This window comes from Balaenoptera borealis (genome assembly GCF_965194805.1).
Source record: "Balaenoptera borealis genome assembly, chromosome: 19".
NCBI lineage: Eukaryota > Metazoa > Chordata > Mammalia > Artiodactyla > Balaenopteridae > Balaenoptera > Balaenoptera borealis.
In genome coordinates, this window is record NC_138878.1 from 53,760,973 (window position 1) to 53,785,624 (window position 24,652).

Here is a 24,652-nt window from a genome sequence, read left to right on the forward strand (position 1 = left end):
TCTGCCATGCATCTGCAAATAGAAATAAGTTCCCTCAGTATTTTTTATTATTTATTTTATTTCTATTTCTTATTGCAGTAAGCCAGAGTTTTCAGAATAAAGTTGAATACTAGTGGGAATAACTTCCCTCATTTTTCCAATTTAATGGAAATCACATATCTATTTAAACATTTAGTGTAATGCTTATTGACTTAGAGTAAATAGTCTGTTATATGTAAGTAGTTTCATTCAGTCCCTGTTCTACTTAATGCCTGTTAGATTTTGTTGGGAGCTATTTTATCATCTGTTGGTGTGAACCTGTTTTTTCTCCTTTAATTATCTGATGTGATGAATTATACAGATTTCTTGACAAATTCAGGGGTTCCTATAACCATTCTTAGGTTGAGTAGTTCACTACAACAACTGACTGAACTCAGGAATGTAGTGCAGTTATGATTAGTTTTATTACAATGAAAAGATACAAATTAGAATCAGCTAAAGGGAGAGATGGATGCATAGGACAAAGTGTGGGAGGGATCCAAATGTGGAGATTCTGGTCATCTTCTCCTTGAACACAAGGATGCTATTACCTCCTCTTGGCCATGAGTTGTGACAATATGCACAAGAAACCTTGCCCAAGCCTGTGGTCTCCAGATTTTTTGTTGGTGCTCACATTCTGTCCATGAGGTTAGGCTGATCTTTAGCCTTCAACTCCTTCAGAAGGTTCAAGCTCACACCTTTCAAGTATGAGCGTCGAAGTTTCAAGTCTCCAGTTCTTCCAGTGGTCAGAACTGATATGGTGTGTCCCAAAACCTCTATCATAAATCACATTGTTAGACTGGTGGCCAGAGCCCCCAAGCAAACAAAGACCCTCCTATCAGGCAGGACATTCTATGGGTCTAGAGATTACAAGTCTAAGGACATGTTGCCTGTAAGTAAAATTCTATATGTATATCCCACAAATGCTCAAATGCTTTGTACTTAACTTGATGTCATCACATTAGGCTGACAACGAGAATCTTTGTAATGTGGGCTTAATAAGAGCAGAGCTGCAAGTCAAAGTGAATTTTATGTTTACCTATATTCTATTTTACCAATATACAAGAATAACACGATGTCTTAAAGGGTGCAGGTAGTTCAGAAGAAGTATTATTGGAAAAGGAAAGAAGAGTAAAAATATCCTACTATACCAAGGGATGGAGAGAAACATGTTATTGTTTATTTTATATAGGTAACATCTGTTTAATTGGTCCTATTATATTTCCATTCTCTTTTTAAAAAAGTCTTACCTGTATGGTTCTTAAGAATACACAACAGGGGCTTCCCTGGTGACGCAGTGGTTAAGAATCTGCCTGCCAATGCAGGGGACACGGGTTCGATCCCTGGTCCGGGAAGATCCCACATGGCGCGGAGCAACTAAGCCCGTGCACCACAACTACAGCACCTGCGCTCTAGAGCCCGTGAGCCACAGCTACTGAAGCCCACGTGCCACAGCTACTGAAGCCCACGTGCCACAACTACTGAAGCCCACGCGCCTAGAGCCCGTGCTCTGCAACAAGAGAATCCACCACAATGAGAAGCCTGCGCACCACAACGAAGAGTAGCCCCCGCTCGCCACAACTAGAGAAAAGCCCACGCGTGGCAACAAAGACCCAATGCAGCCAAAAATAAAATAAACAAAAATAAAAAAAATATTAAAAAAAAAAAAGAATACACAACAGGGACTTCCCTGGCAGTCCAGTGGTTAAGACTTCACCTTCCAATGCAGGAAGTACAGGTTCAATCTCTGGTCGGGAAGCTAAGATCCTACATGACTCGCGACCAAAAAACCAAAACATAAAACAGAAGCAATATTGTAACAAATTCAATAAAGACTTTAAAAATGGTCCACATCAAAAAAATCTCTTTTTAAAAAAAGACTACACAACAATATGGCCTACATAATTTAAATATTAAATAGAGTTAAATTGCTGAATCAGAGAACAGAAAGTTTATAAAAATAGTTATATTTTCTTACACATTTAATTTAGTTAGTCCTAATAATTGCTACTGTTAACTAGTCCTGTTGTTTAAATGATAGCCTGTATGTAACAGAAAATTAAATTGTGTGGCTGAACCACACTAACTCTATTTTGTCAGCCTCATCTTAGGCCTGCAGCCCTACCCACTCCCCTTTCTGCATAACTGAGCTTTAGCCTACTTACAAGGAATGCACCCCAGCTAAATGAGTTTCTTATCAACTTTTTAAATTTTTAATAAATTTATTTATCTATTTATTCATTTTTGGCTGCGTTGGGTCTTCGTTGCAGTGCGCGGGCTTCTCATTGTGGTGGATTCTCTTGTTGCCAAGCACGGGCTCTAGGCGTGCGGGCTCAGTAGTTGTGGCTCATGGGCTCTAGAGCGCAGGCTCAATAGTTGTGGCACACGGGCTCTAGAGCACAGGCTCAGTAGTTGTGGCACACGGGCTTAGTTGCTCTAGGGCATGTGGGATCTTCCTGGACCAGGGCTCAAACCTGTGTCCCCTGCGTTGGCAGGCGGATTCTTAACCACTGTGCCACCAGGGAAGCCCCAACACTGGATAAGTTTAAGGTGTACAGCATAGTGATCTGACTTACATCTATAATGAAATGATTACCATGGTAAGTTTAGTGAACATCCATCATCTCATATAGATACAAAATAAAAGAAACAAAAAAATATTTTCCTTGTGATGAGAAAGAACTCTTACAATTTTACTGTTAGTCCTTTAACAGGTTTCATATATAACATACAGCAGTGTTAAGGATATTTATCATGTTGTACATTATATCCCTACTAGTTATTTATCTCATGACTGGAAGTTTCTACCTTTTTACTACCTTCATCCAATTGCCCCTCTCCCAACCGCCACCTCACCACTGATAACCACAAATCAGGTCTCTTTTTCCATGAATATGTTTGTTTCTTTGTTTTTGAAGTATAATTGGCCTACAAGACTATGTTAGTTCCTGTTACACAACATAATGATTCGATATTTCCATATATTTCAAAATTATTACCACAATAAGTCTAGTTACGATATGTCACCATACAAAGATATTACATAGTTATTGACTATATTTCCCACAAGGTACATTTCATATCCATGACTCATTTACTGTGCAACTGGAAGTTTGTGCCTCTTAATCTCCCTCACCTATTTCTCTACTTCCCTCAACCCCTCCCCTCTGGCTTGTTTCATCTCTGTATCTATAAATCTGTTTCTGTTTTGTTATGCTTGTTCATCTGTTTTGTTTTTTAGGCTCCACATATAAGTGAAATCATAGAGTATTTGTCTTTCTCTGTCAGACTTATTTCACTTAACATAATACCATCTAGGTCCATCCATGTTGCCACAAAGGGCATTATTTCATTCTTTTTAATGGCTGAGTAATATTCCATTATAATAAATACCACATCTTCTTTATCCATTCATCTGTTGATGGGTATTTAGGCGGCTTCTATGTCTTGGCTATTGTAAATAATGCTGCAGTGAACATTGGGGTGCATGTATCTTTTCAAATTAGTGTTTTCATTTTCTTCAGATACATAACAAGGAGTGGAATTGATGGATCATATGGTTGTTCTATTTTTAAGTTTTCCAGGAATCTCCATATGATTTTCCAGAATGGCTGCACCAATTTACATTCCCACCCACAGGGTTCCCTTTTCTCGACATTCTTGCCAACACTTATTATTTGTCGTCTTTTTGATAATAGCCATTCCGACAGGTGTCAGAATGATCAGGTCATTCAAGATGGCTGTTCTCTTGCTCTTTGTGAATCCCCTACTTGACCAGTTCCTCCTTCACCTGTAACCTACTCACGTGAACGTCTTTGCCTCCTGCCCCAGCTAGTGATGGTTCTAATCCTCAGGCCAGAATGGCTCCACCTGCTACTTTATTAAAGGGAAACATCTACCCTCATGATGCATGTTAATCTGAGGGGCTGTGAGGGACGTGCTCCAGCTGCTGGTTTCCCTGGTAACTGATGAGCCAAGCTGATGTCATTTCCCCCTATAAATTGTAGCCTCCTTCTCCCCTGAGTAGTAAGGATTGCTGCCATGTCCTACTCGCTGTCTGATGCACGCTGTGGGGTGTCACTCCAGGACCTTCTTTCAGGTATGTAAGATCTTCTCACCCAATAAACCATTGATGTCTCTGTTGCCGTCTCTGGGCTCTTTCTTCGGTCTTGAGGCTGGGCAACTACAAGGCTTGCAGTTCTGTGGGGTACAGCCCAATAATTGGCCAGCCAGGAGGCCGAGGGAACTCCCACAAGTGCCATGAGGTCAGGATATAAAGATGGGGAACACAAAGTTATGGGGGTGATCCTGAGGTGGCTGTCCACTAACATGTGGGGCCCTGTGGCAGCTGACTACTATGAGGCATGTCTTCCTCCATTACATTAATGATATCCTGTTAACCTCAGAGTCTCTTTCCAGTTTAAAAGTAGCAGCCCAATGCTTATGTCTTATCTGACTGCACATGGATGGCTGATGAATACAACACACAAGGACCTGGATTATCTACAAAAGACAAGCATCACCCCCCGACCCCTCACCCCTAAACAATTACAGACACAAGCTTTAGGGATATTACCTCAGGGATAGGCTTGTGAATTGGACGTGGCCAGTTACCCGGAAGGGTTTGGTTGGGGCCTGTGGCAATGGCAAAATAATAGTAACCTTGGACTTCTGGTCCCAGCTATGGAAGAGGGCAGAGCAACGATCTAGTGCGATGGAAGAACAGCTATATGCATTGCAAAGGTGGAAGACATTACCAAAGACCTACCCGAGTCATCTAACAATGCAAAAAACCCCCACTATTTGGGGTCAGGAACACCTGTGTGCAACATATAGGACCCCCATGGACATCAGGAAGGAAGGAATCTTCCTTCATCAAGGAATCTACTTTACCAGCCATGATGTTCAGGAATGGGCTGATTAAAAATGACATACGCTGGCATTTCCACCTGCCCTCCAACCTCACTGCTGCCGGGCTAATGGAAAGAATAAATGGACTCCTTAACAACTGATGATGGAGAGCCATGCTCTCAATATGCGGACCAGAGGCTAACTCAAGCCCTAAGGACTATAACTGAACATCTCAGGAGCAATTGTCCCAATGGCCAAGCCATATTAACCCAGAGACAACTAGTCAATGCAATCTGAGTTCAACGGTTGCCCACCGAAGGACTGTTGCCAACTATTGGTCAGGACAGTAACTCACTCTGGCCCTTGCCACAGGGTCTACCTCCAGGGGAACACGTTATAAAATGGCCCTGGGACTGGCAGGTAAGTCCCGGGTGTTTGGGGTTTGCTGCCCCACGGGGGACAGGATTAGAAAGGGACTGACAGACTTCACCTGTCTCCTACTCAGCCCACCTAAGACTACTAAGGTAATTACTCCGGGCCCCTTACTAGAGAAAGGCGCCATCATATTAACTCTGTGGTGGGTTGTTACACCACCTCTCCAGTATTCGGCACCAGCTGTGGGGCTAAGGGTGGACTGGCGGAATGGTACTGCAGGCCAGGACCACAGGCAGAGGTGGTATTATCTCAGAATGTGATTACTGCTTGTATTTTGCTTAATGGTCACGACCTTCCCTGTGTTGTGCCTGTTAAACATCTTACATTTTGTCCCTAGTCTGAGGGGAGGGAATTTGTTCGTGGACTGGGTCACAATGGAGGCCTCACTGTGAAATGAGTCTGATTGCTGGGTCTACAGTGACAGGCTGTTGGTGTCCTCCTGGACTTCCATGAAAAATTGACCTGATAAGCGTCTGGCTACAAAGTTTTTCCACCTCTTGGACTCTTGATATCCTTTAGATGCTGTTGTCTGTATTGCATTTGTGGTATTTGATTGCAGTGCACCTCTACATACCTGACCCCAGGGATATCTCGGAAGAGGGGTGGACCAAAATTGTAAGGGTCGTGCAGGGTATGTAGGGGTGGAGTGTTTGGTCAGGTCACTCAAGGTGGCTGTTCTCTTGCTCTGTGCATCCCCTGCTCGATCAGTCCTTTCTTTTTTTAAAAAAATAAATGTATTTATTTTTGGCTGTGTTGGGTCTTCGTTGCAGCGCACAGGCTTTCTCTAGTTGTGGCGAGTGGGGGCTACTCTTTGTTGTGGTGGGCGGGCTTCTCATTGCGGTGGCTTCTCTCGTTGCGGTGCACGGGCTCTAGGCACGCAGGCTCAGTAGTTGTGGTGCATGGGCTTAGTTGCTCCGTGGCGTGTGGGATCTTCCTGGACTAGGGCTCAAACCTGTGTCCCCTGCATTGGCAGACGGATTCTTAACCACTGCACCACCAGGGAAGCCCTCGATCAGTCTTTTCTTTACCTGCACCCTACTCACGTGAATGTCTTTGCCCCTTGCCCTAGCTATGAATGGTTCTAATCCTCAGGCTGGAATGGCTCCACCTCCTAGTTTACTAAAGGGAAACATCTGCCCTAGTGATGCTTGTTAATCTGAGGGGCTGTGAGGGATGTGCCCCAGTTGCTGGTTTCCCTGGTAACTGATGAGCCAAGCTGACATCAATCCCCCTATAAATGGTAGCCTCCTTCTCCCCTGAGTAGTGAAGACTGCTGCAATGTCCTGCCCACTGTCTTTAAGATCCCCTGTCCAAAAAACTATTGACGTCTCTGTTGCTGTCTCCAGGCTTTCTTTGGTCTCTAGGCTGAGCAACTACAAGGCTTGCAGCCCAACAGTGTGCTACTCTGGCCCATTTACCAGGTGACCTGAAAATCTGGTGGTTTTAAGTGGGGCCCAGAACAAGAGAAAGCTCTGCAACAGGTCCAGGCTGCCATGCAAGCTGCTCTGCCACGTGAACCATATGATCCAGCAGACACAGAATGTTTGACAAAATATCTCGGCACCATGGTCCAGCCATACTGACACACAAAATTAACTATCACAAAGATATTAAAAACTATAAACAAGTAAGCTTCATTCAGTAGGTTATTTTAAAAGTCAACAAGGACTTTCCTGGTGGTGCAGTGGTTAAGAATTGTTTTCGTTATTCTGAGGATTTTACTTTTCCTCGTAAACTTTAGAATAATTTTGATATCTACAAAATTTCTGGCATTTTGATTGAGAATTGTATTGAATCTACAGATCAAGTCTGGAACAGTTGACGTCTTCACAATATTGAGTATAAAAATTTCTCTTTTGAATCTTTTTTATTTATTTTTTTATACAGCAGGTTCTTATTAGGTATCCATTTTATACATATTACTGTATATATGTCAATCGCAATCTCCCAATTCATCACACCACCACCACCCCCCGCCACTTTCCCCCCTTGAGTATTCAAATTTATGAACTTGATTCTCTCCATTTATTTAGATCTTTGATTTATTTCATCAGAGTTTTATAGTCTTTCACATATAGATCCTATATATAAATAAATACATATATATATACACACACTTACATTTTGCTCTGAGTCTGTCTAATTAATACTTGTTAAGTGGAGCACAGGGCCAGATAGCTATGATTCAACAATAGACCACAAGAGAAATTGAAATAGGGAAGTTTACTCACAGGTCCTGGAGAAAGTACCCAGCATGCATCAAGGGGACATTGGAGGAGGTCAAGGCAGAGTGCAGACAGAGATAGGACCTGAGGCACATACCTTTATTAGGGTCATGAAGGAAGGCTTTGGGGTTCCTGGGCTAAGGCTGGATTGGCCAATTCAAATCAAAAGAGAGCTTTGACAAGGCCCACAGGGGCTGCAGAAGACTAGGGGGTGCACAAGAAAGTGCTGGGAGGCAGGGGAGATAGTTGATCACAAAGGTATTGAGGAGGTCGTATCAGGAACGTACATTTTTTTTTTTTTTTTTTTTTTTAGGAACTTACATTTGCTAGTGACTCTGCAGACTGTTATCTAGGGCATGTGCTAGCATGAGGGGGCTAGTGTCAGTTGATGGTCCCTGCAGGCTGCTTAGCCAAACAAAATGGATGCCAAGACAGCAATACTCTGAGTAGCTTACCTAAACTCTCGACAGATTTATACCTAATTATTTATTTTCATGCTAATATAAATGGTGCTGCATCTTTAAATTTCAAATTCCTATTGTTCATTACTGGTATATAGGAAAGCAGTTGACTTAGTATCCTGTGACCTTGCTATACTTGCATGTTAGTTCCAGGAATTTTTTCTTGATCCTTTGGGATTACATAGACTATTGTGTCATCTATGACCAAAGAAAGTTTTATTTCCTCCTTCCAATCTGTACACATTTTATTTCATTTTCTTACTGAACTAGTTAGGACTTCCTGTCTGATATTGAATAGGAATAGTGAAAGAGGATATGCTTGCCTTGTTCCTGATCTTAGGAGAAAAGCATCCAGTTTCTCACCATTAAGTATGATGTTAGCTGTAGGTTTTTTGTAGATGCTCTTCATCATGATAAGGAAGTTCTCCTCTTCTCCAAATTATCTGAGAATTATTTTATCAGGAATGGATTTTGGATTTTGTCAAAAGCTTTTTGTGTCACTGATATAATCACATGCTCTCTCTTTTGTCTGATGTGGTGGATTACATTAACTTTTTTTCTTTTTTTTAATGTTGACAGCCTTGAATAGCTGGAATAAATCCCACTTGATCGTGGTGTATAATTCTTTTAATATATTTTTGAATTTGATTTGCTAATATTTTGTGAGAATTTTTGCATCTGTATTGATGAGAGAGATTGGTCTGTAGTTTTCTTATAAATTTTATCTGGTTTTGGTATTAAGATAATGCTGGCCTCATAGAATGAATTATTAGTGTTCTCTCTTGCTTCCATTATCTGGAAGAGATTGTGGAAATTGGTTTTGTTTCTTCCTTAAACGTTTAGTAGCACTCACTGTTGAAACCATCTGTGCCTGGTCTTTCTTCTTGGGGGGTTATTAATTATTGATTCAATTTCTTCAAAATAAAGGGCTACTTGGTTATCTGTTTCTCCTTGTGTGAGCTTTGGTAGTTTGTGTCTTCAAGGAATTGGTCCATTTCATCTAAATTATCAAAGTCGTAGATGTAGAATTGTTTATAATATTCCCATATTATTCTTTTAATGTATATGGGATCAGTACTGATGACCCCTCTTTCATTTCTGATATTGGTGGTTGGTATTTTCTTTTTCTTTTACCTTGGCTAGAGATTTATCAATTTTATTAATCTTTTCTAAAACTTTGATTTCCTCTATTCTGTTTTCAATTTCAATGATTTCTGCTCTAAATTTTTTTTTCTCTTACTTGTTTTAGGCTGAAGTTACTCTTCTCTACTTTCCTATGGTGGAAGCTTAGGTTCTTGAGTCTATATCTTTCTTCTTCTCTAACATATGCATGTGATGCTATAAATTTCCCTCTAAGCACCGTTTTCACTTATTACCATGCACTCAATGGCTTAAAACAACAGTAACTTATTCTCGCTCAGTTCTGGAGGCTAGAAGTCTGAAATCAGAATAACTGGGCTGAAATCAAGGATTCATGTGTCATGCTTCCTCCAGGGGTTCTAGGAGAAGATCCATTCCTTGCCTTTTCCAGCTTCTGGTAATTGCTGTAATTCCTTTGGGTGATTTCACTTTAGCCCTCGGAACTGACATCTTCAAATATATCTTGGCTGTGTCTTCACATTACCTTTTCTTCTGCGTGTGTCAAATCTCCCTCTTCCTCCTTTTTAGGGCCCAATCAGGTAAACCAGGATAATCTCTCCATTTCAAGATCTGTAACTTAATTATATCTACAAAGACACTTTTCCCAAATAATGTAACAATCACAGGTTTAGGGATTAGGATGTGGATATTATTGGGGGGAGTATATTTTTCAGCCTATTACAGTTGTATTTTCTTTCTTTTAGTTTAAAATATTAAAAATGTCTCGAGAATTCTTTCATCCATCTGTTATAAAGAACTGTGTTAAATTTCCATGTATTTAGAGATTTTTCCAGCTATCTTTCCAATTCCTAGTTTAATTCCATTGAGGTCTGAGAATATATTTGTATGATTTCTACTTTAAATTTGTTAGGGTGTGTCTTATGGCCAATAATGTAGTCTAACTTGGTGAATGTTCCATGGGAGCACAGGAATGTATATTCTATTGTTGAATGGAGTATACTATAAAGGTACAAACTTCCAATTATAAGATAAATACACTGGGCATGTAATGTACGACATGATTATAGTTAACACTGCTGTCTTGTACATTTGGAAATTGCTAAGAGTAAATCTTAAAAGTGTTCACAAGGAAAACTTTTTTTTGATACCTATACGAGGTAATGGATTTAACTGACCTTATTGGGGTAATCATTGCACAGGATAGTATGTCAAGTCACTACATTGTACACCTTAAACTTGTGCTGTATGTCAGCTCAATAAAACAAAAAACTCAAAACTAAAAAAATGAATTCAATCATGCTGAATTGACAGTAATGTTATTAAGGTCAACCATATCGTTACTGATTTTCTATCCGTTTGATCTATCAATTACTGACAGGAGAGTGAAGTCTACAACTGTAACTAGTTGATTTGTCTATTTCTCCTTTCAGTTCTATCAGTTTTTGCCTCATGAACTTTGATGTTCTGTTGTCAAGTACATACATTTAGGATTATCTTCTTGGAAATTGCCTCTTTATCATTATGTTGTGCCCCTCTTTAATCCTGATAATGTTTGTTCTGAAGTCTGCTCTGATGCAGGTATAAACAGATCTTGACTGTGTCCGAGTTTGCCTGTCTCTCTAGATTTCAGGATAGTGGATTGCCCTGCAACCTGTTTTCTGATGTGTCCAAGAGAAGTTTTGTTTTTTAATTTGTCCAGCTTTTTCTTGTTTTGAGATGGGAGTGATGACTTCCAATCACTTTAAATCTCAGCACCGAAACCAGAAGTTCCTGATCTTTTTTTTGTTAAACAGATTAGTTTTGTTAATCAACTTCACTTAATCTTTCCTCTATCACCTTCATTCTGATATTGAGCCCATATGGTGAACTATGAGTTATATTTTTCAGTTCTAAAATTTTCATTTGGATATTTTTTACCCAGAGACACCCTCCTCCCTGTCCTCTGGTAGGTGAGACAACTTGCTTTTCTGTTCTACCATGCATTTCTTGTGAACCTCTAGGGCCATGCAGTAAACAGATATAAAGAAAGCAACAGGATTCCCCACATGTTTTTGGAAACACAGTTCCTCTGGTCAGAGAGAAAGGTTTTCCTCCCTTCAAATTTTTGGCATTGTCCCAACTGCCTCTGCTGTCACCACTATTGCTGCCATGGGACTGCTGGAGGCCTTTCTGGTGTTTTGTGGTACAAAATCTCACTTTGAATTTCTCTTCAAGACTTCTTCATTAAGCTCCCAAGCTTGTGGTATCAGTTGATATTCTCCCATATGCTTTCTTTTCTTTTTTTTTTTAAATTTATTTATTTATTTATTTATTTTTGGCTGCATTGGGTCTTCGTTGCTGTGCGCGGGCTTTCTCTAGTTGCAGCGAGCGGGAGTACTCTTCATTGCAGTGCGCAGGCTTCTCACTGCAGTGACTTCTCTTGTTGCGGAGCACAGGCTCTAGGCACGCGGGCTTCAGTAGTTGTAGCATGCAGGCTCAGTAGTTGTGGCTCACAGGCTCTAGAGCACAGGCTCAGTAGTTGTGGCGCATGGGCTTAGTTGCTTCGCGGCATGTGGGATCTTCCCAGACCAGGGCTCGAACCCGTGTCCCCTGCATTGGCAGGCGGATTCTTAACCACTGTGCCACCAGGGAAGTCCTCATATGCTTTCCATCTTCTAAAAATCTGTCATTTTTTCTGTTAATTCCCCTTTCATCCATCCTCTTTTTGTTTTTTTTTTTTTTGGCTGTGCCGCCTGGCTTGTGGGATCTTAGTTCCCTGACCAGGGATTGAACCCAGGCTACGGCAGTGAAAGCGCTGAGTCCTAACCACTGTACCGCCAGGGAATTCCCTGTTCTTTTGGTTTTACACTTGACTGTCATTTTAAGGGAGAAAGCAGAAATAAGCATGGTATGTAATCACAAGTCTGTCTCTTCTCTGGTCATTCTGTTCCTTGTTTAGTTATCCTATGTGGACCCTCCTAGTTTTATGCCACACTTTCACTGTAATTGTCACAATGTTTTCTGCAATGTGCTAAGTTATCTTTAAAAACAATCAAGGCTATGGATAACTGTTATTGTTGGTTTCTACCCATACTCAAAGGAGCTTCCCTCTCAAATGTTAACCAACAGAACACATTTCCACTTTGGATTTCTCTCCTAGGAGAGTAGGTCTGAAACCAAGACTCAATTCCACAATAAAACACTGCTGAAATTATATGAATTTACTATAAAATAATAGAAAATTTACAACTGTTGAAGTTAGTAATAAATTGCAGCTAATATTTACATAACAGTATGTGTATTATCTTCATCAACAGTTAACAGGTCAATTAGGATCTGTTCTAAACACCTCGCACATTAATTTGTTGAACTGATGATTCTTGGTACAACCTTTTAGAAGCAGCCTGAGAAGCTCATGAATAGTGATTCGATGGATGGGCATTTTTTCACGCAAGCACAGAACTTTTATACAAATTGAGAATATTCTGAGCCATAAAACAAGTTTCAACAAATCTCAAAAGGATTAGAATCATAGGATATGACGATCATAGTAATGATTCAATGAAGAATCATCAATGATATTAAACCTTTAATGGAGAACAATTATTTTAATAATCTAAAAGCATCTCCCCACATGTTACATATTAACTACAAAGAGAAAGATATTCTTTCCAGTGGAGAAACCTGGAAAACATCACCTTAATCAGGTGATTAAGTTACCATCACCAATAATAAGATAGCCACATCATGTATTCCTTCACATAATGTCTGAAGAGAGATTAGTGTTTGCCAAAAATTCATAAAAGCAAAGATGCATATTCTGAACTTAATCATGAGGGAACCCTTAACAGACTCAAATTGAGTAATCCATCACATTAACAGCTAAGAAAAAATATTTAGAAAAAGATAAACCTGAGAATACTAAAGTAGACACAAATCAGAAAAGGAATGCAGGACTTCCCTGGCTGTCCAGTGGTTAAGACTCCGCGCAGGGGGCACTGGTTCGATCCCTGGTAGGGGAACTAAGATCCCGCATGCCACAAGGCATGGCCAAGAAATAAAATAAAGGTGTATTTAAAAAAAAAAAAAAAAAAGGAATGCAAAAAAGAGTATTGAATAGGTCATCAGTTTTATATGCTGAGGGCCTGCAAAGAACTTAAAGCACCCCAGCAGAAAACCAGCAAGTGCAGGGAGCAGTGTGGCAGGATCACCATTATCATGCAAATAGGAACTTGACTCTCTCTCCAATACTTAAGCTCCATAAAGGAAACAATCAGAAACTAGGACAGCTGGGAGATGAGGAAAAAAATGACATGGATGGCTTCTGCCTTTCCAGTCTCTTTCTCAGCTGCCATCTTACCCACCCTCCAACATGCCTGAGGTAAGGGAAGGGAGAAGCCCACCTGTAAACGATGTTTAAGTAAGTCAGACAGAGAAAGGGTGGGGAGGAGGGATAGATTGGGAGTTTGGGATTAACATGTACACACTGCTATATTTAAAATAGATAACCAACAAGGACCTACTGTTTAAAAATAATAATAATAATAATAATAAATTAATTAAAAATAAAGGTTTTGCTTTCTATACATGGTCTGCCCATGATTTCCGGGGTCAGAGAAAGTACTTGTTCTACCAAATTAGAATAATATGTTAAAATAAGAATGAATCTGCCTTGTCATCCCCCAACTTGTGATTGCTCATTACAATTCACATACTTCACCTGGACCTCACTGTAGCTGGGAGCTGGAATGCAACTCCCTGGCTTCTACCAGGCACTACCTGAACACTGGAGGTGGAAGACATGAGTATAATGAGGTGGTGGCAGCATATCCAGGGGTAGGACCCACAGTGGCAGGAGTGACTGGTTCTCCTGAGGCAGCTATGGAAGTTTCTAGCATCCGTTCCCTAGAACACTAGGTGATATGCAGTAAGTAGCAGCAGCAGTTTTCCTTAACACAGTACCATCCAAGTACTGTTCAAGGAACAGTGTATCTGAGCCTTTATCAGCGCATCTGTGCTATATTTGGGCCTCATTCTTACTACTTTTTCCTGGATGGTGCACTCCAAAGGCCCGATTCCTTGGCCTCCTGAAGATTCTTCAAATTACAAAATACCTCTTATTTTTTTATTTTATTTTATTTTATTTTATTTATTTTTTGGCTGCATTGGGTCTTCATTGCTGCGCGTGGGCTTTCTCTAGTTGCGGTGAACGGGGGCTACTCTTTGTTGCAGTGCATAGGTTTCTTTTTTTTTTTTTTTTTTAATTTATTATTTATTTATTATTTATTTTTGGCTGTGTTGGGTCTTCGTTTCTGTGCGAGGGCTTTCTCTAGTTGCGGCAAGTGGGGGCCACTCTTCATCGCGATGCGCGGGCCTCTCACTATCGTGGCCTCTCTTGTTGCGGAGCAGAGGCTCCAGACGCGCAGGCTCAGTAGTTGTGGCTCACGGGCCCAGTCGCTCCGCGGCATGTGGGATCTTCCCAGACCAGGGCTCGAACCCGTGTCCCCTGCATTTGCAGGCAGATTCTCAACCACTGCGCCACCAGGGAAGCCCAATACCTCTTATTAAATCCATTGCTGCTTAGAATAGAATGGATTCTTATTTGCAATTGTTTTTCTATATTTTATCAGTAAAGAGACCGATAAATGCATAAAAATACAACAGCAAGTAAAAGAATTATATAAGTATTTTTCAATAGTTTTAGATCCTACTAAAATACTGTCAATAAAGAAAATTACAGATGTATCACTGCTTATGTTACTTAGGTGGTACCTCATACTACGCAGTTCTATGTGTACACCAAGTGTTGGTTTTCTATTGCTTCTACAGACCCAGGGAGAAAAGCAGGACTGAAGGGAAAAGACTTGACCTGTTTCTGAGATGATTTATAAAATTTTAATCAAAAACAATGAGGGGGACTTCCCTGGTGGCACAGTGGTTAAGAATCTGCCTGCCAATGCAGGGGACATGGGTTCGAGCCCTGGTCCGGGAAGATTGCACATGCCGCAGAGCAACTAAGCCCATGCGCCACAACTACTGAGCCTGTGCTCTAGAGCCCGCGAGCCACAACTACTGAGCCCGTGTGCCACAACTACTGAAGCCCGTGCACCTAGAGCCTGTGCTCCGCAACAAGAGAAGCCACTGCAACGAGAAGCCCGTGCACTGCAACGAAGAGTAGCCCCCACACGCCGCAACTAGAGAAAGCCTGTGCACAGCAACGAAGACCCAACACAGCCAAAAATAAATAAAAACATTTTAAAAACAAAACAATAAGAGGCCTAATTATTAGGCAGTAGTTGCTATTGTTTTGTATTTTATTTAGTCAAGATTTAAAAGCATAAAATAAAATGGAAGAAAATTTGGAAAAAATGAGATGAAAGACAATTCAGGAACAAAACCAGAAAACGAGATCTCATATAGCAAAAAGATAATTTAAAACAGGCGTCAACAAACGACAACCTGTAGGCCAAATGTGGACTGTTGTTTTTCTGAATACAGTTTTATTGGAACACAGCCATGCCCACTTGCTTACAGGTCAGGATTTCTCAACTTCAGCACCACTGACTTTCTGGACCAGATCATTCTGTTGGTGTGGGGGCGGGGAGGGTGGGTAGAATGTTTAGCGCATCCGAGATGCCAGCAGCACTCCCCTTCATGGCAATAACCAAAAAATGTCTCTTTAGTTGCCAAATGTCTCTGGGGGTTGGGGGTAGGGAAGGCAAAACTACCTCTGATTGAGAACCGCTGGTTTATTATGGGTTTTCATATTACAAAGGCAGTAGAGACTGTACGACCACAAAGCCTAAAATATTTACTGGCTGGTCCTTCACAAAAGTTTGACTTTTTGTCACAAAAAGGAAGATACATGCTAGACTAAGAAAACAGACTACAAAATATATGACAAAACAATCTCCTTAACAAAATTTCTACAAATTGCTTTAAAAGCTAGTCTAATTAAAAGGAATAGATTAAAAAAAGCAATTCACAGAAATAAAATTCAAATGAGTCAGGCATGGTAGATGCTCAACCTCATTGGCAGTTAAGAAAATGCAAATTGAGGGCACATTCTTTTTCTTCATCCAATTTAACAAAAAAGGTTCAGTCCTGGTTGAAGTTAGGTTGGAAATAGATACAAATTCCTATAGAGTTTAATGGCAAGTTTCACCAAAAATAAAAAATTAAAAAAAAATAAGGCATTAACTACATTTTAAATATACTATGTTGTCAGGCAAGGAATCCAACTGATAGGAATCTACCCACTTCCAGAAATTAAAAAAGCAACATGAAACAATACATGTGCAGTAAAATTGTACAATCATTTGTAAAAATAACAAACCTGGACTTTCATTGGTAGAATAGGGTTTGTCTTTATTATGTAATCATTTAAAAATTTTTTAATTTTATATTGGAGTATAGTTGATTAACAATGTGTCAGTTTCAGGTGTACAGCAAAGTGATTCAGTTATACATATACATATCAATTCTTTTTCATTTTCCCATATAGGTTATTACAGAATATTGAGTATAGTTCTCTGTGCTATACAGTAGGTCCTTGTTGTTTATTTTATATACAGTAATGTGTATATGTTAATCCCAAACTCCTGATTTATACCCCCCCCCCATTTCCCCTTTGGTAACTATAAGTTTGTTTTTGAAGTCTGAGTCCGTTTCTGTTTTGTAGATAAGTTCATTTGTATCATTTTTTTTAGATTCCACATATGTGATATCATATATTTGTCTTTCTCTGACTTCACTTAGTATGATCTCATCCATGTTGCTGCAAATGGCATAATTTCATTCTTTTTTATGGCTATTATCCCATTGTATAAATATACCACATCTTTTTCCTCCATTCCTCTGTTGATGGACATTTAGGTTGTTTCCATGTCCTGGCTATTGTAAGTAGCGCTGCAGTGAACACTGGGGGTGCATGTAATTTTCCAAATTATGGTTTTCTCCAGATACAAGCCCAGGAGTGGGCTTGATGGATCATATGGTAATTCTATTTTTAGTTTTTTAAGGAACCTCCATACTGTTCTCCATCATGGTTGTACCAATTTACATTCCCACCAACAGCGTAGGAGGGTTCCCTTTTCTCCACACCCTCTCCAGCACTGTTTGTAGACTTTCTGATGATGGTCATTGTGACTAGTGTGAGATGGTACTTGTGGTTTTGATTCGCATTTCTCTAATAATTAGTGATGTTGGGCATCTTTTCATGTGCTTTTCCTATGTAAGCATTTAAAGCTAACTAGTTACATCTGTAGGTTTTGACTGGAAGGAAGTCCACTGGTATGTTATCAAGTGAGAAAAGGAGGGTATACTTCAATGTGTCAGCACAATCCCATTCAAACTACACCGCTCCCAGCCATAACCCCCATCACGAAAATAAAGCTCCAATGTGGGTATGAGAGAGTATGGAGAAAAGGATGAAAGGCTTTTGATGTTGGCACTTCAGAAAATAGGTATAGATAGCTCTTCTTTTTGTTTTGTTTAAACCTTTGCAGTATATCTCATTTTTGGCAAAACATGTTACATAAATTTGGAATATAGATCTCTCAAATCTTGATAATAGAAATATGTATACATGGGCAAAAAATCAGAATCATTTCTTTTTTAAATTTTTTATTGAAGTATAGTTGAATTACAATGTGTTAATTACTGCTGTACAGGAAAGTGACTGAGTTATACATATATTTTTTCATATTCTTTTCCATTATGGTTTATCACAGGATATTGAATATAGTTCCCTGTGCTATACAGTTGGACCTTGTTGTTATCCATTCTATATATACCAGTTTTCATCTGCTAATCCCAAACTCCCAATCCAACCCTCTCCCATCCCCCTCCCCCTTGGCAACCCCCAGCCTACAGAGAATCATTTCTTGACATTCATTATAACATTTATTATAACTCAAAAAATGTTAGAAATTGTAGAGAAAGTATAGATAAAATTTAGTGATCATTTCCCTCTTTTAAAAAAATGCTCGAATTTTTAAGTTGTCCTCCAATGGGTTGATTGATATTTAGCTATGACCAATTTAATCTGTCACATAATACATGTTTACATTAAACTTAGTATGTAATATTTTTCTAAAGTGTGGGGCAAAGGTGGAATACACTGGATGGTGATTATTCCAAATGCTGTGACTGACTACACCCCATGAGCTGTGATTAAGAGGACAATGCAGTGACCTCACAGCAGTTGAATATGCATATGCTGTTAATAGTTTACTACTTTCAGTGGATAAGTTGTTTTAGTGTCTAGTTTTCAACGTGCAAACACTACATTTATACATCACATTTTTTACAGTCTGACAGATCAGGTCATGAACCATTTTATTCTAGACAAAACAACCCTCTGTTTTCTCTTAATAGGCTGCTAGCTTTGGCTTGCTATTTTAATTGGAATACTCATATACCATGAGTACAATGGATTATTTTTATAGCTGATTTGAGCTGGATGCTGTCCTTTTCCAAATTTGGTACAGGGGTTGTGTTAGCCTCATAGCTGATACTCTTTATATCTTAAAGACTTAGATTTTATCTGTAAGTTACTCTAGTACTAGAGGAATTATATGGTGTAGCTCTTTAATTAGTTTTTTTCTTGGTTCTTACTATATTCAGGAAACTACTACTTTTCCTGGATTTCAGTCATACTAAAAAAATTGCATATAAACATATACTGTGAGATGCTGAATGCAAACAGACATTTCCTACATCTTAACAAATCAAAGTTGTATATATATACACACACATATACGTTTAGGAAAATAATGCTTTTTCTATAATTTCACATACACTATAAAAAGCTTAATATAAACATTTTCTCATCTTACTAAATTAAAGTGGAATAAACGTGTATATATAGGAAAATACTTTTTTCCAGGACTCGGATATATAAAGTTGAATATAAACTTACAACAGATAGGCATGGAATTTCTTAGTTCACACCAGTCCGGGCACAGGGCAGTTCTGAATTGTTTCATCATCTCAATAATGTCAAAGACACAAGTTATTCCTGTGCCAATCTCAGTTTCTCGCCTCCCCTGGTTGCAAAATGGCCATAATTCCAGGTATCACACAGACACAGAAACATGCATCCTGTATATAGGAAGACCATTTCCTCCTATTTTGTTAGTAAAGAATATTTAACTGACGCTCACCTGCAGACTTTTTGCTTAGATCTTCTATGGCCGGGACTGTTACACACATGCCCAGCTGCAAAGCAATTAGGAGGGCAGGCATCTGGCATTTAGACTTAGGCGGGCAGCAGGCAATCCTGGCAAAGGGAGAATGGTTAATACCAATGGACAGGCAACCAACAGTGTCGGCCACAATATTGGCTTATTTCTTCACCTCCTTCATTTCTGTAGTTACATATCCTTTCTCACTTATGACGGTTGAGTTTTTTCTTTCTAGGGTGCAATCTTTTTCACTTCAAAAAGTTTAAGGTTTTTTTTGGGCTTTGCACTTATTTTGTTAGAGCACCTCAACATACTAGAGTTGGATGCTTATTCATTCACTCTCTCGTTCCTCTGATCAACAAATGTTTACTGGGAACCTACCAGGAATAGGCAGTGCACTAAGTATAAGGAAGTGAGAATGAATCCTCGCTTTGAATTGTCCCTGTTTTCTACATATATTGAAAGAAGTTAAATTCCCTCAGAGTAAAGCTTTGGTTGCGTCCTACAAATTTTAACATGAAGTTGTCTCTTTGTCATTCATTTGAATGACAATCTGCCTAATGATAATTTGCCTTGATTTCCTTTTTTAAAAAAAAATTATTTATTTATTTATTTTTATTTTTGGCTGCGTTGGGTCTTTGTTGCTGCGCATGGGCTAAGCGGCAAGCAGGGGCTACTCTTCATTGCGGTGCCCGGGCTTCTCATTGGGTGGCTTCTCTTGTCGCAGAGCACGGGCTCTAGGCACACGGGCTTCAGTAGTTGTGGCACTCGGGCTCAGTAGTTGTAGCTCGCGGGCTCTAGAGCACAGGCTCAGTAGTTGTGGCACACGGGCTTAGTTGCTCGGCAGTATGTGGGATCTTCCCAGAGCAGGGCTCGAACCCGTGTCCCCTGCATCGGCAGGCGGATTCTTAACCACTGAGCCACCAGGGAAGCCCTGCTTTGATTTCCTTTTTAATGTAAAAATTATTTATACAAGTATCTTAAATTTCCTTGTGGAGAAATGGATTTTGGCTGAGGCTTTATTTTCTAATTCACTAAAAGAGAGGCCAGAGATCATGGTATATGTCTCTTGTTTTTTGGAAGGTCTTAAAAAAAATTATCTAAGTCTTCCCTCTGACCTCATAGCACCCCACTTTTATTCTACTGGGGTTCTTTACATCATGAATCCCCTAACGGGGGAAAGGGCAACCTATGAAAAGCTTCAGTTTTAAAATTTTTCTGCAGAAGGAACTATCTAACATTCCATGAAGCAAGATGATGTAAGATGTTCATATAGTCACTGCACACATAAGGCCTTCCTCTCATATGATCTCTAATACACAATTAGGAAAACAAAATTAAGAATAAAGCCCCTCTTATTTAACACACTTTCAATATGCGCCAGACACTATTCTAAGGGATACAATATACACAATGCTACTAAGAAATATGGTGCTAATATTACTAATTGATAAATGAGAGAATTTGGTTAAGTAATTAGCCCTATAAGAAATGAGTAATAATGGTGAAGCCAAGTAAACAGTAAATATTGGTTAAATCCTTTCCCACTCTGATTCAGTTCAGATTAATTTTAGAGAATGAGCTTGCAAACATTTAACAAGAGTTGAATGGAATGGAAGAATCTGCTGCATTTTTAACAATGTAGCCTTCCTCTAGTACGAATTATCAGATGAATAATTAGCTAAAGCAAACTGGTGCTCCATATAAATATTTATATTGTGACTCCTGATTTCCCATAAGGGCTAATGACCCTTGATGTTGAGAAAAGTTAGAATGATTAATGTCTCTAACACTGCTTTCCTAATAAGCCTTCCCACTTTCTTTATATTCATGGAGTTCTTCACTTTTTCACCAATTGATTGAACTCTGATGTCTAATAAATTCTGAAACACAAATACACCCCTCCCAATTCATTTATAAGGTTTTTTATCAGTAACAAATGTCAAATTCTGGACTGCCTCACATCCACAGTATGAACTCTGATATTAAGTTGTTATCCTTAAATGCTTTCCCACATTCCTTACAATTACAGGGGTTTTTGTTTGTGTTTTACTAGTATGAATTTCCAGGTGTCAATTAAATTCCAAGCTTGCCACATGTCTTCATTCACTCCTCTGTCCTGTATGAATTCTTTGATGTTGACTAAGGTGTGAGCCACGAATAAAGGCTTTCCCACATTCCTTACATTCATAGGGTTTCTCACCAGTATGAATCTTCTGGTGTCGACTAAGTTCTGAGCCACGACCAAAGGCCTTCCCACATTCCTTACACTCATAGGGTTTTTCACCACTGTGACTCCTCTTGTGATGAGTAAGTTCTGACCTTCGAATAAAAGCCTTCCCACATTCCTTACATTTATGGGGTCTCTCACCAGTGTGAACTTTTTGATGTCGGATAAGTTCTGTGCTACAAGTAAAGGCCATTTCACATTCCCGACATTTATAAGGTTTCTCACCCGTGTGAGCTCTCTGATGTCTGGTAAGTTCTGAGCCACGACGAAAAGACTTCCCACATTGCTTACATTTATATGGTTTCTCACCAGTATGAACACTCTGATGTCGGACAAGATGTGAATCAGAGATAAAAGCTTTCCCACATTCCTTACATTTATGAGGTTTCTCACCAGTATGAATTCTTTGATGTAGATTCAGTTGTGAGGCACAACTATAGACCTTCCCACATTCCTTACATTCATAGCGTCTTTCACCAGTATGAATTATCTGATGAAGACTAAGTTGTGTGTCATAACGAAAAGCTTTCCCACATTCCTTACACTTATGGGGTTTCTCACCAGTATGGATTCTCTGATGTCGAAGAAGGTGTGAGGGACGGGTAAAGGCTTTCCCACACTCCTTACATTCATAGTATTTCTCATCAGTATGAATTCTCTGATGTAAATTAAGTTGTGAGGTAGATGGAAATGCCTTTCCACACTCTGTACATTTATAGGGTTTCTCACCTATATGAATCCTTTGATGTTTACTAAGTTGTGAGTTAGAATGAAAGGCTTTCCCACATTCCTTACATTTATGAGGTTTCTCAGCAGTATTAATGCTCTGAGATTTAGTAATCTGAGTGTCACGAATAAAGGCACATTTCTTATTTTCATCACTTTTTTTGCTTTCATGAATTCTCTGATGCTTAATCAAGTCTGACCTACTATTAAAGGCTTTCCCACATTCTCCACATTTAGAGCCTTTTTCTTTATTATGACTTCTTTCATGTTGACTATGGTGTGATTGGTACCTGAAAGTCTTACATTCCTTGGATTCACAGGATTTTGCTCCAGTATGAGTTGTCTGAGGTGTTCTATGATCTGTGCGCTGAATGGAAGTGGATCTTTCTTCAGAGGTTATTATGGCTTGTCTGAAACGTCCTTCCTGTAGCCTCTCCAAGTGGCATCTGATTTCTCTGTTACTTCTGACCCTAGTGCACTCAAGGGTAGAGCTTGTAAGTCTTTTTGTTATCTCTGGTTGCAATGATTGAACTTCATAACTGTCCTCCTTTAGCATCTTGGTTTCTCTTCTAGACTCCCAGTCTGTAAGATAACAAAGAAAATAGTGGGTATTTTCATGTTGCAGGAGAGGAAAGTTCTCAGGTAGAAATGACAAACTAAAAATAATAATGTAAACTGCTCTTAACACTGCATTGCAACTTGAAAAAAAGGGTTGGAGGGGGGGAATAAGAACAGAGAAAATGAGGGGAGCTTGTGAAGGAAGTGATTTTTCGCTTCTGGTTAAGAATCAGAATCAGCTGGGGAACTTGTTAAAAATATAATGTCCAGGACCCAAGCAACTAAATGAGAATCTAAAGGAGTAGGACATTATCTAACAGCAAGTCCTCTCATCTCTAGCCTCAAATATATCCAGGTTTTGACTACTTCTACTAGTATTTCTAGTAGCGATCACCTTGTCCAAAGCCATCCCTCACCAAGATTAACAAAACACTATCCTGGAGTATCTCCCTACTTCCTCCTTACATTCCACACACAACACAGTGGCTGGACTGTTCTTGTTAAAATAAGCTAGATCATGCCATTCTTCTGCTCAAAATTCTCCACTGTATTTCCCTCTCATGCAGAGTAAAAGTCAAAATCCTCCTGTGATCTACAGGGCCTTCCCTGAACTTGTCCTGCACTACCTCATTCTAACCTCACTGCCTATCTCCTCCCCTTAGCTGACTCTGTTCCAGCTCCCTGACCAACTGGATGTTCAAACTTGCCAAGCACACCTCTCCTTCAGAATCTCTGCCTGCAAATATCTTCCCTAAGATATCAATATGGCTCTTTCAATTACTTCATACTGACCTCTATGCAAACGCAGACTTAAAGAGACCACTATTTTTTTTTTTTTGGCCATGCCCCATGGCATCTCACTTCCCCAACCAGGGATTGAACCCAGGCCCTGGCAATGAAAGCACCGAGTCCTAACCACTGGGCCACCTGGGGATTCCCCAAGAGACCACGCTTTACAAAACAGGACCCTTATCACACTACTTACTGCATTTTTCTGCAGTACACATGTCATTTAATCTATTTCTCCAACATTATTATGAAAAATTTCAAACATAAAGAAAAATGAAAAGAATCAGACAGGGAACCCCCATATTCCCACTAGCTAGACTCTACAATAAACATTTGGCTCTACTTGCGTTTTCACACATCTATCTACCCCTCCATCCATCAATCCATCTTGCAGACATTAGTATACTTCACCTCAAAACTCAACAGATTATATTTTAACTTGTTTACTTCTCTATTGTCTGCTCACCCTTTACTGTACCTATACAGAGTAAATACTCAATGACTGTTTGGTGAATGAATGGCCATTCGTATTTTTTTTTTTTAATCTCCCTCACTGATTGAGGCAACTCAAAGTGTGGCACTCACTGTTTAAATACAGTGCCTTTCCCACTGCACTTAAAAAAAAAAACAAAATTCCCTACCAGACCTGCAAAATTCTATAGTATCTGGCCCCTGCTTCCCTATTCACCTTCATTTTGAGGTGCTCTCACCTTGACTCACCATGAGCTCACTATACTGGCATCCATTTGACTCCCATATCATGCCAATTACTTTCTCATCTTAGACCCTTTCAGGAAATGTTTCATCTTTCATGAATGTTGTGTGTTCCAAGATCTCTCCATGGCCAGCTTCTCTCATTCTAAATATCTTAATTTTCTGTCATGTACCCTGTTCTTTGCCCTCGATCTTTTTCTCAGTTCTAGAATTACATATTTGTTCATCAGTTTATCTACTGGTACAATTTCTCCCTAAGTGGCCTAGAACTAACATAATACTTATTTTATGCTCCATGATATAACCAACCCCAGCATACAGTTCAATTAATGTTAAATAAACTAATCAGTAGATTAAGCGTTTTCAGATGGAAATAAA

The 24,652-nt window shown here is 39.5% G+C and overlaps 2 protein-coding genes across 6 annotated transcripts in view; one reads left to right on the plus strand and one right to left on the minus strand.

Moving 5' to 3' along the window:
* LOC309616637 (zinc finger protein 14 homolog) overlaps positions 1-24,652 on the plus strand; it is a 77,653-nt gene that overhangs the window by 37,852 nt on the left and 15,149 nt on the right. The window lies entirely within an intron of this gene.
* LOC309616601 (uncharacterized protein) overlaps positions 13,160-24,652 on the minus strand; it is a 28,325-nt gene continuing 16,832 nt past the window's right edge. For all 3 annotated transcript variants that reach the window (XM_082367358.1, XM_082367357.1, XM_082367356.1), the window contains exon 5: positions 13,160-22,795. In XM_082367358.1, coding sequence (XP_082223484.1) covers positions 21,360-22,795 — 1,436 coding nt within the window. In that variant the 3' untranslated portion in view covers positions 13,160-21,359. The remainder of the gene's footprint in view (positions 22,796-24,652) is intronic.